General features: G+C 38.6%; 1 protein-coding gene across 5 annotated transcripts in view; it reads left to right on the top strand.

Annotated features, from left to right (window-relative positions):
• Positions 1–11,511, top strand: part of NRAP (nebulin related anchoring protein) — a 66,305-nt gene that overhangs the window by 16,321 nt on the left and 38,473 nt on the right. For 2 of the 5 annotated variants that reach the window (XM_015867291.2, XM_015867287.2), the window contains exons 1-8: positions 4,291–4,562; positions 4,829–4,923; positions 5,619–5,706; positions 7,982–8,086; positions 8,590–8,694; positions 9,577–9,684; positions 10,520–10,624; positions 10,885–10,992. In XM_015867291.2, the coding sequence (XP_015722777.1) occupies positions 4,491–4,562; positions 4,829–4,923; positions 5,619–5,706; positions 7,982–8,086; positions 8,590–8,694; positions 9,577–9,684; positions 10,520–10,624; positions 10,885–10,992 (786 nt within the window). In that variant the 5' untranslated portion in view covers positions 4,291–4,490. Of the gene's footprint in view, positions 1–2,468; positions 2,588–4,290; positions 4,563–4,828; positions 4,924–5,618; positions 5,707–7,981; positions 8,087–8,589; positions 8,695–9,576; positions 9,685–10,519; positions 10,625–10,884; positions 10,993–11,511 lie in introns of those variants that run through there. The other 3 variants (XM_015867290.2, XM_015867288.2, XM_015867289.2) reach the window with 3 other exon arrangements.

Genomic DNA, 11,511 nt, shown 5'->3' with positions numbered 1-11,511 from the left:
AGCTCTGGGCAGCCTCTGCCAGTGCCTCACCACCACCATCTCCCATGAGCTTTCTCTTCTCCAAGCTAAACAACCCCAGTCCTTTGATCAGGATTATGGCATAAACAGCAATGACTGGCACTGGTTCGTGAACATCCAAATACGCTTTCCTGGCAATGTGTGTTTGTGTGTTACCTTGGAAATCTAGATACGGTATGCTATCTGTTGTTTCCTGTATCTCAATGAAAACGTTTATATATTGTCATTTGGTCCTCATGGCCAAACTGACGTATCTAAAAACATCTCCATTCTACAAGGCGTTGTAATGCTATCAAAACAATTAGCATTGTGTTTCACAGAATTGTTTGAGTTTGAAGGAACCTTTAAAGATCATCTGGTCAAACTTCCCTTCAGTGAACAGGGACATCTACAGATCGATCAGCTCAATTCTTCAGTGTGCTGCAAAACCTTCCTTAACTACATGGTAATTTAATATTTCAGTGGAGAATAAGGTGCTAGATATTTCAGAAAATCTTGCTGGTTTTCAGTGATGAGTAAGGGAGAAATTAGAAAATACATAAGTAAAAGGAAATATCTTGCTTCAGGGCATAGAGTGATTGCTACCTCAAGAAGGGTCAGGAAGGAAACATTTTCTCATGTATATTCTTGCATAGCTGGCCATATGCATTACTGGGCGGAAGGAAGAGGCAGCAATGTGTTGCATTGGCATTCCTCCTCTTATCCCTGGAGACTCACTCTACTCTATAAAAACATTAATAAGGAAGCCTTTGGCTGGATATTTGCATTGTAGAAAAGAAATGTTTAACCACCATGTAAGCAGCTGCAGGATGACAATGCAGCATGCCTTTGGGAAATTGAAAGGTAGATGGCAGGTACAAACTAGAAGGCTTGAGGCAATGAAATAGTACCTGTCTGGAATAATAATTGTGCTACATTCTGCATGACATCTGTGAAAACTAGGATGGGGCTTTGCTGTGACCTGGGAGGCAGAGGTGAGGATACTTCTAGGTGGAAGGACTTGAGTGACTCTCAGAATGTCCCCTCCTAAGTTACAGCTGTTATGGTCTTATGTATGTTAAATGGGAATATTTGGACAATTTGAACATTGTCTTCATGGGCTGCGTTGTGCGTGCTTTGCACAGTTTTCTTCAAACTTTCAACTTAAGTTGAATTACATTCTCAACATTTCTTTCTCTCATCTGCATTTTTGTCCTTCTGATTCTTTATTTTCCCCATCCCTCTCTATTCCCACTCTCACTTTCTCTTACTCTTTGGCTATGTTTGCAAAATCTCCCCACTGTTCAGTTTTCCAGACACTGGCAACAAAGGGAAAATGTAAGCGCAAGTTGAGAATTGTGAACAGTAGTTTGTTGGTTTCCGAAGCAGCAAATAATGCAGAAGCCTTCTGTACACATTTGGAAAGCAGTCCCATAGCTGTTTTTCTTCACATCTTGATAAATATTTTCCAACTTATGGTAGTTCTTGGAAGCAGTGTTTGCTACTGTGCTGAAATTGATTAACACAAATAAAATGCTGCGAGACCAGGTATCTAATTAGCTATGTGGGTAGAGAAGATTACAGTGAAGTTGGGCTCATGTCTGAGTTTCTGCAGGCAGCCTTTAGCCGCGGATATTGCCCCTGGTCTGTGTGGTGGAACAGCACCTTCTTCAGTTTTTATTTTTGCAAACAGAGGGGAGATGTGGTTGCCAGGATTTGTAGAGCCCGGCTTCCTGCTATTCAAACGGCTGGAAGGGCACAGCTGCTATTCAGGGATGACAGAGAAGGCGGCCCTGACTTGAATGTCTGTTAAGAGGTTATTTTGTGTGACTAGAGCATGCTTTTACATTCAGATTCTTGATGCAGGCACGCTGTAAGTTTTCTATGCAGTTAATTCAATGAATAAAAGGTGCTTGGAGAGGTAACAATGTTTCTTCCTACTAATTTGCACTTTCAAGGTACTGTCTCCTTGTGCTTTGTATGTAACTGCGGTACTTTTAAACCACATTGATTAAGGTTCTACTGTTAAGTAAAGCCTTTTAAGATTTTCATTGATATCAAAAAGCCTTTATGGGGCCCTACTAAGGGAGGAAAAAAGCCACAATGAGCTTTTAACTGAAGAAAAAATGTCTTGCTAAGATTTGTCAAGATAACAAACTTGCACTGGTCTTGTGATTTAATTTCTTGCATGATCAAAATGGAGCATGTACTTTGTAATGACACCGTACAGTGCTTGTTTTTTTCAATAAACTCTCTTTTCTGATAGCAACCCTCATTTTAATCCAGAGTGGTGAAGGACAGACCATACAACAGGATGGTTTTGAGGTACTCAGGAATGGCAAAGTCTTCAGTAGGTTCCAGCAGAACTGGGACACTATGGATGAGAGGGAAAATAGTGTGGCTTGGAATGGATGTTACTGGGAAGGATGTTGCTGCACTGGATGTTGATACTTACCCCACTTATCTTTTAGGATATGCTGTAACCTAGGAGAAGAAGGAGAACTTGGAAAACATTGGCTGACTTTCAGCCAAGTTGGTAATCTGTGTTCTGGTGAAAAGAAACAAGCATGCTCTGTCTTCTTGAAATGAAGTAAGTTCTATTTGTGAAACCTAGCTATGACAAGCCTCTTGGCTTGGAAGAAACATGTGGTGCACAGTGCATCCTGAAGTCCTGTCCAGATTCTCAGTGTTAAAATGGCTCCTGGTTGAAGTCTTTTTTTTTAGGGGGGGAGGTATGCCCTGTTTTTAGCAACTCTCTGTGCTCATTTCAGGAATGTGCTGAGAGAGGAGGACATACATCTTTGTTCCTCATGTGGGATCAAAACAAGGGTTACCTAGAAAAATAAATGATAAATTGACTCTTGGATTAAATAGACACAAAGAGGCAGCAGCTGGTAGCATGCCCAGTGCTAAATAAAGAAGAGACAGCCTGGCCACCATGACCCTGATAGCTGTCACTTGTATAAAGATAATGGCAGTTTGAAATAACATGAAAAACAGTGTCATAAAGGAAACTTTTTGGAAGACCACATTATTTAGGTTCACAGGTGTGAGTATTATAACTGTTATGGTGATGTAATGTAGTCAGCATAAAATTGCTCCCAGTACCCAAAGGAATAGCATGAGGAAACACAGCAGTATTGCAGTACAAGTTTTATTCTTTAATCATATATTTTTCAAAGAAAATAGAAGTGTCTTTATGTTCATATTAATCACCTCTTTTGAACAGCCTTAAGTGTTTGCAGGACTTTGTCCCATACCTATTGCTCATCAGATTAGTGTCTATTTTCAGCACACCAGTTGTTGACAGCACCTTGTGCCAGTACATTGTCAGCATTCAGGCATAGGCTAAGCAGAACAGTGTATCCCCATCTCTTGAACAGGAGGCTCTCTAAGCATACCCAAAGGCTTTAGACAGAAATTATTTTGATTATTTTTGTTTACTTATTTATTTGTTGAGGTTTCAATTGAAGGAAAATGCTTGGCTATATCTCAGAACTACTGCACTGGTACAGGTGCATGGATGACTGAGAAGACTTGACTCAGGGCTGTAGAGCCCTGCAAGTGAAGGTGTTATGACCAGCTGAGCTGGAAATCTCAAACCCTGACCATTTGTAGCTGTTAAAATTTAGTAACTTTTTGTTTTGTTCAGAGTAGACTTGACAACCATAATAATTTGACTGAATCCTAACATTAAATATAATGACTCTTAAATAGTGTTATTAGCAATTTTTGTACTCAGATCTGTGCCAGCCTGCACTTTGGCACACTCTTACATAGCTGTCTTGTTCATTCCACCAGCAAATTGTTCCTTTCTGATGTTTTTATCCATGGTGGGTAGATGTTTGTGTTTGCACCCACCACATTTAGAGCTCTTTGAGATAAGAGGCCCATATTGCTGTGGGTCCTAAATCTGGAGTGATGGTTGACAAGACAGTGATGGAGAACAAATGTACCTCTTTCAGGTGTAACAAACTCTGGCCTGCTTCTTTGGTGGTGCCTCCTAACATAACGCTCCAGAGCAGTCCTACATAAAGTCATTTGCTGTGTGTCAGGGTGAGCGGTGACTGATGAATTGCTGCTGTGTATGCTTTTATCTTCCCCCTGGGCTTACGACAAGAGGCTTCAGAACAAAACTAAAATATGAAATGATCAGATTCTAATGTTCACATGGACATGATTCGATTCCATGAGTTCATTCTTCTATTTAGAGAAAGATATTGCTACCCTCCCTTACGCACTGACACAGTTGCCAAAATAACTGCTCTTACTAACTGGCAGCTTTAAAAGCCAGCCTGCAGCTGACTTTGAAACAGAAGGTCAGGAAACGGAGCAACAGACTTCAATTCAGAGCTTTAATGGGAGCCATTGACCACAGCGAAAGGCCCTGACTGGAGTGTCTAGAGCGTGCTTTGCGCAGGCCAAAAAGTCACTTTCATACTCTTTGAACCCTTTGTATAAACCTATATATTTTTCACTCTGTGGATTTCAAGATGAATGTGCAGCCGTGTGCTAGATGTGGCTATGGGGTTTACCCTGCTGAGAAGATTAACTGTATAGATCAGGTCAGTTCTTTTTCTTTATTATTTTGGACTATAATAAATGTATAGATTGGCACTTTTAACACAGCACAGATCTCTTGGTTCCAGAAGTTCTTAACTCATAGCTGGGATCAGATCTGAAATGAGTTACTAATAAGCATGTATTTGAAGAGGAATTCTTCAGGTTTGTGAGATGGGTGGAATGGGTCAATAATGAAATGTGAAACTCAGAGGAAAGATAATGAAATACAAATAATGTCTGTTTGGTTTCTCTTTTGTGGTATTTCTAGACATGGCATAAAGCCTGTTTTCACTGTGAAGTGTGCAAGATGATGTTAACAGTAAACAACTTTGTTAGCCACGAGAAAAAGCCTTACTGTCAAGTGTAAGTTTGTTTCCTTTGGTTTTTGTTTTATTTTATTTTTAAACACTGTCAAGTAATCCTAATGAAATAGGAAATCTCCATTTAGACTCAGCCTGTTCCTATGTAATGTGTAATAATGTATTATTAGAGCCTGAGTGCATATCTTTGCATTTAAGTGGTTCAACAATGGTGGGAAACGCTTGTTAAAGATAAGGCTTCCTCATTTGTTCAGCATGTTAAAAGATGCCAAATTAGATTCCATTCCAGTATTTCGGAAAGGAAAGGAACCCAAGCATAAAATCCAGTGCTTTCCATATCAGTGGTTAAGAGTTAACAAGGTTGAGTTAATCATCAGGAAAATGTATAAAATGCAGATTTTGGAGTTGGTTTGTTCTCGGAAGTTTTTATTTTATAATGATCAGTTCCTGTCAAATTTGTCAGCAGAAAAAGGAGAGATGACAGTTGTTTTTTATTCTATTATTCTCTTTTGTTATTAGAAACACAGCATTGATATGATGATCATTAAAATTAATTTTGCTCTAGGCACCTACTCCATACAATAATAACTTGAATGTAATCCAAGATCTGTGTTTGAGTGGGGGGAAAAGTTATGTACAGGGGGGTGGAAGCTGATTCTGTTTTCAAGTGCTCAAAGAGAACCTTTCTTGTGGGCTGTCTGGTACGTTCCTCAAATCCTTTTATGCTTCCTTTCTTAGGCACAACCCAAAAAACAATGCCTTCACAAGCATATTTGAGACACCAATAAATTTGAATGCCAAAAAACTATCGGAAGTGGTAAGTGAGGTAAGGAGTTTGAGGGCCAAATGTGTTTGGCTCTGATTTAAATTTTGATGTCGTGTTTAGGTCTTGTTATAAAAATATAGGTATGTATTCTGTATTTAACCTCCTGTACTCTTTAAGAGCAGTAAAAACTTCAGCCCAGGTTTGAATCATTCATAAGAAACCAAACAATACTTTCAAAAGGAAAAATGGAAGGCAGATTCTATATAGCATGTCTGGCAATCCATATGGAAGTGTTGTTTGCATAAGCTGCAGGAGATACTGCCTGGAGTACTCAAACTTAGTAACTAAGCTGGGGGGGTTACACAGCTGCTTGGAACAAGAATGACCTACATGTTTTATGATCTCATCTGAAACTGATACCAAATACCATGAAACAAACAGATCTATCTCAGTCAGAGCTAAGCAAAAGTCCTCACAAATACTTTGTCCAATATTTCTGGACAGTCTGAGCTGATATTTCATTTTTGCGAGGCAGCACAAAGTGTGGGGAGCTTTGCATGCTTTGCTGGAAATATTTTGCTAGAACATTATGGATGGCACAGCTTTCTGCACCCGTTTAAGCGCAGCTACTGCGGAAGGCTGCTGTGCACCTCGGAACCTCTAGAGGTGCTCCAAGTCTTCTTTCTTGCCGAATGCCACTGCTCTGCCTGGCATTGTTTTCCTCCAGGTATATTTGTTTCAAACTTACAGGCCTATCAACTTTTATAAAACAATAAACACAAAACCAGCCTGTAATTGTTTGCAACCTCAGTTCTGTTCTATGTCTTTCAGTACTCTAAAATAGTACTGCTGATTGCAAAACCACATTTAGTAAGAAGACCAATGTATTTGAATGTGATTAGACATAAAGAAGTATATTTCATTACTTACAGTGCACTACATTATTCTCTTTTTTTTTTTCTGTGTTAGTCATACAAATTGGAAGCACATTTTATGTCTTTTATGAGATGTTGTATCTTTATCAGCTGTGTGTATTATTATTATTATTATTATGCATCAGGTTTGGGAACAACAGAGGCAGTCACTTTTTCATCAGTGACTGTCACGCTTAAAGCCGTGTGTGACAGATCTGGTCAGGAATGAGTCTGGGATTACCGTAGGTTCTATTTCTGGTTTTAGGCATGATATGACACAGATACTTCCAGTGCATGTGAATATATACACCAGATAAATTATAGCTCAAAGATCATTCTCCTCCCCACCCCCCTCGCCCCACCTTTTTTAACACCTCAAGCACCTTCTGTCCTTTTCAATCACGTAATGAGGTTCAGCTCCAGAGAGAAAACTGCCCAGGGTAGTAAAGAAGCTGATTGCGCAGTACTTAAAGGGGGCACTTCTACAGAAATTTTGCATGTAGGAGCATTGTTTCATTGGTAAATGTATGAAGTGGTACAAAGTTGCTTCATTTGCTACTGCATTTTTTTCCCTTATTTTTAAACTTAACCAGAAAAAAATATTTCTTTATTTCTATCATAATCTTTACGTATAAGTGAATATAGAGATAAAAATTCAGCTGCTTCTCTCTACACAGAAATTCTGTGTTGTAAACAAATCATCAATCTCTGTGTGCCCCTGTACTTAATTTATAAATTCAAGATAAATGTACATGTGTTGAGTGTCTCTTCTGTCAAGTCAGTTTAGTTCTTGCACTCTTCAGTTCAGTGGCTCTTATTTTTTTGCATGTTATGTAGTAGAGGTGTGATTTCAGTTGGAGTCTTGGTATGCTGTCATGATAAAAGTAACAAGAGGAAAACATTGGCCCAGGACTAAATATAGTATCCCCTTGCATTTACACAGTCAGTTTATTGCTCACCGGGAAATTGTGTTTTCATCTAATACTGCGTTGGTACATTCTGCTTAAAAGTTCTTCAGGTTTATAGAATTTGTAGAGTTGTTGTTTGTTTATTTTTTCCCCCAAAAAGTGTTATCTGAAGATCCAGTTATTCTTTTGGAGCTTCATGTCAAATTTCAGGTCTAATATACCGATCCTTTACAGATCTGCAGCTTCATAATAGAACCAATGTTAGGCAGAAGCTTGTTGCGTGGTTTACGAAACAGAGCCTTGACCTTAAAACTAAATCCAGTCTTGTTGTGAAAACAGCTCTGTTTTTATTGCCTTGATTTGCAGTACTCCTTGGTTGCTGCAGTTCCCGCAGATTCCATACCACTGTGGATTAAGACTGCATTGACTTTGTCTCCCTTCTCCTCCTCCTGGGGGTGATGTGTTTAGTTTGTACAAACACGCTACTAATACCAAGTTAATTTTTTTTTGTAGGTAAAGTACCGAGAAGAGAGTGAGCAATTCAAATCTGCCTTTCAGTGGGATGCGAGGTCGAGAGACATTGAAGCTGCTTATAGAGCCCAACATCTGGCCAGCCAGGTAAGAAATAACCCTCAAGTCTCCAAGCCTTAGGCCTACAGGAGAACAAAGTTTTTCCTTGGCACTCCTGAGCCTTACAAGTTTACTCACAGCTTTCCAGTGCTAAGAAAGCCAAATGCTTTTTATTTGGCTGAACTATTTATGGCTACATAGCTTGAGTGTAGCTTAGGGTGCAAGAACCAAAAGGTAGGGAAGGTTGAGTGTACCTACTTAGCAATTAGACTGCTGCGTGTACTGACATACCAATGTGCTTCTTTTCAACTGACACTGAAGACTCACAACAAATGGTCTGATTCCCAGGGGAATTATTTGGGTCTCAATCCAGGATTCTATATCTCGACATCTTGACGTCTGAAGTTATGTGGAGGCCTTGTGCTGTATGTCATCGGAGGGTAAATTTTGCTTCCACAGCATTGTGTGTTTCCATTTCTTTCTGTCAGACCATCTGCTTGCTTTTTAAAACAAGGATAAAGATTAGCAGTTATTTAATTTTTGTTTTGTAGAATGCTTACTATGCTGCCTACGAGGGGGGAACATCATGGTACTCAGGAAACATGCCAGATCCTCAGATGGTCAGGATAACTCAGGCTCAGAAGACTTTGAATGATGTAAGTGCACTGCCATATGAAACAAATCCAGTTTTATGGCTGAAAAGCACATCAAACTCAAACCTTCAGTAAGATGCTACCAAAAGAAATACTGACATACCTACTGCTGCATCAGGGAGGTTTGGATTGGATATTAGGAAAACATTCTTTGCCAGAAGAGTGGTGGAGCATTGAAATAGACTCCCCAGGGCATTGGTCATGGTCCCTAGTCTACCAGAGTTCAAGCGTGTTTGGACAGCACTCTCAGACCTAGGGTTTGAATTATTGCCAGGAGTTGGACTTGATGCTTGTACAACCCTTCTAATTCAAGTTATTCTATGATTCTACTTCCATCATTAACAGCACTTGGCCATGTCATGTAGTATTTAGCCACTTATTCACATAACAGTATTATTGCCTATGCTGAAAATCATACATTTCTATATTTATATAACAGAGATGCACTTCAGCTATTGATCAAAGATACCTGACCTGACCTTGATTATATTCTAATCTAATATTTAGTACTCTTTTCCTCTTTAAAGCAGAGCTTATGATGGAAAGCATGTGATATTTTTCATGGACTAAAACCTTCACTGACTGTCTTTTCTTTATAGGGGAAAATAAGTTCTAAATTATGACTGTCTCTGACCTTACAATGGGTTAGTGCCCTAACTAACACAGAAAGCTAACTATGGATAATAGATGTGAAGGTGAAATGGTGGTTGATTGGTTGAGGTTGTTTTTTTTTTGGTCTTGATTTTGGAAGCAGGACATAGTTCTACCTAACAAACTTATACGGTATAAGCTGTAGACCTTTGGGAAGAAGATGTTAGATGAGTAATCATATTCAACTACGGTATGTTCCTTTGGAATAACAAAACCAAAATGTTAATTTTCCAGATCCAATATACAGAAGAGTATGAGCTGCGTCAAGGCAAAGGCAGCTTTCCTGCTATGATCACTCCAGGTTATCAGGTGGCTAAGAGAGCAACTCAACTAAGCAGTAACGTAAGTGTAAGCTTTTTAAATCATGTATTAAACTTCCTGAATGTGGAGAATCCTGGGTTTAGGCCATTCTCTTTAGACAGCATAGTCTATAATGAACATAATTCTACAAAATAAAGCTCTAACATGATACAAGAAACATGATTAACAAACTACTTGCTTTGGGAAAAGTAATCATATAAGAAAAATGGCAATACAGACATTTCCTGGAAGATGAAGCAACTTTTTCTGTAATATATTACAACCTGAATAAGATCATGAGCACTTGAAAGTATTTACTTCATTACTTTTATTTTCATTTGGTGGCTTTATTAATCTTTTTTTCCCCTCATCTTCTGATCTTTTCTACCCTCTTTATTACATGAAATTAAATATTGTTGATATTAAACATAATTCCTTTACAAGCTAAATTAAATCATATATACAAATAAATTGCCTTTCCATAAAAATAACAATCCAACTAAAAGGGATCAAGTAAAAATAAATCCAGAACAAATGATTTTAAGGTATTACACTGTTTTCTATACTACCTGTATTGTTAACACAGTATGATCTTAGTAATGTCTGTTAATGTCAGTTCTTGTAATACTTTAATCAAATAAATCACATAATCACGTAAATCTAAAGCTTAGATTATCTGAGGCCACTTCTGTCTCCTTCCAGCATTCACTTTAAGGAAATGGAGACTTCAGTATGCCTAAAACGTGAATCTGCTGTGGGGAATCTCTTTACTGCTGCTGTTCACTTTCCTCTGATATGTTCTGAGAGAAAAAAAATATATTTGCTACTTCTTGCTTGTAATATGTATTTTATATATGTATCTGTATCTTTCCCCCAGGTGGAATATAAGCGGGGACATGAAGAGAGAGTTTCAAAGTTCACCTCTGTTGCAGACACTCCAGATATACTTCATGCAAAGGCTGGAGGGCAGCTTGCAAGTGATGTAAGTGGAAAAAAGCATAAGTTGATTCATTTCTGACTCTGAAAGTGACTCTTAAGATATTTATAAATCACTTGCAAGTATGAACATAAAATAAAAACTTAATACTAGACAGTTTGGTAATTGACAGCCACTGAATGCTGGACTTTGTAACTTTAAGACCTGATTATGTGTGTAACCAAGATACATTTCTCTGATCATTCCTGTTTGTTTTGTTTGTTTATTGCTGTTGTTTGTTCTATATTGTTTATATGCTTTTACAGTTGAAATACACTGAAGACTTTGAAGAACAGAGAGGGAAAGGCAGCTTTCCTGCTATGATCACACCAGCTTATCAAATTGCCAAGAGAGCAAATGAATTAGCCAGTGATGTGAGTGTCCAAAGCGGAGTCTCTTTTTGGAAAGAAAATTAAATTCTTATACAAAATTTGGATTAAAATGCTTACTGGCAGAAATGAACACTGGGGATTTACAGTAGCAGTGCACATCATGAACAAAACTGTTTTCTTATTAAGGAATAAGACTAAGTTTTATTCTGTTTCTGTGGGCAAAATTCTCCCCTTTACCCAGACTCCTGTTGCATGGTAGGTAGAAGGAAGACAATAAAGAATCAGCTGAAGGTCTTTAATCTCACTGTGCCAAATCACATGTCAACTAGAAGGACTGAAGAGCAGTTCTGACTTACACAGAAGACACAATACTGCTTGGTGGCCTTATATCAGGGGAGTGCTGTGTTGGCAGGGTTCTGCTTTGCCATGGCTTACCCTGCTCCCAGTGAGTCCTTGCAGCTCATTGTCTCTTGTACAGCATATCAGGATGAGGCTTACATGAGCCAAAGAAACAAGCTTCTTGAACACCAGGTTTATATTTATATACACACAGATGCATGT

Source organism: Coturnix japonica, chromosome 6, assembly GCF_001577835.2.
Source record: "Coturnix japonica isolate 7356 chromosome 6, Coturnix japonica 2.1, whole genome shotgun sequence".
NCBI lineage: Eukaryota > Metazoa > Chordata > Aves > Galliformes > Phasianidae > Coturnix > Coturnix japonica.
The sequence above is the reverse complement of the archived record's forward strand: the minus strand, read 5'-3'. Positions and strand labels throughout refer to the sequence as shown.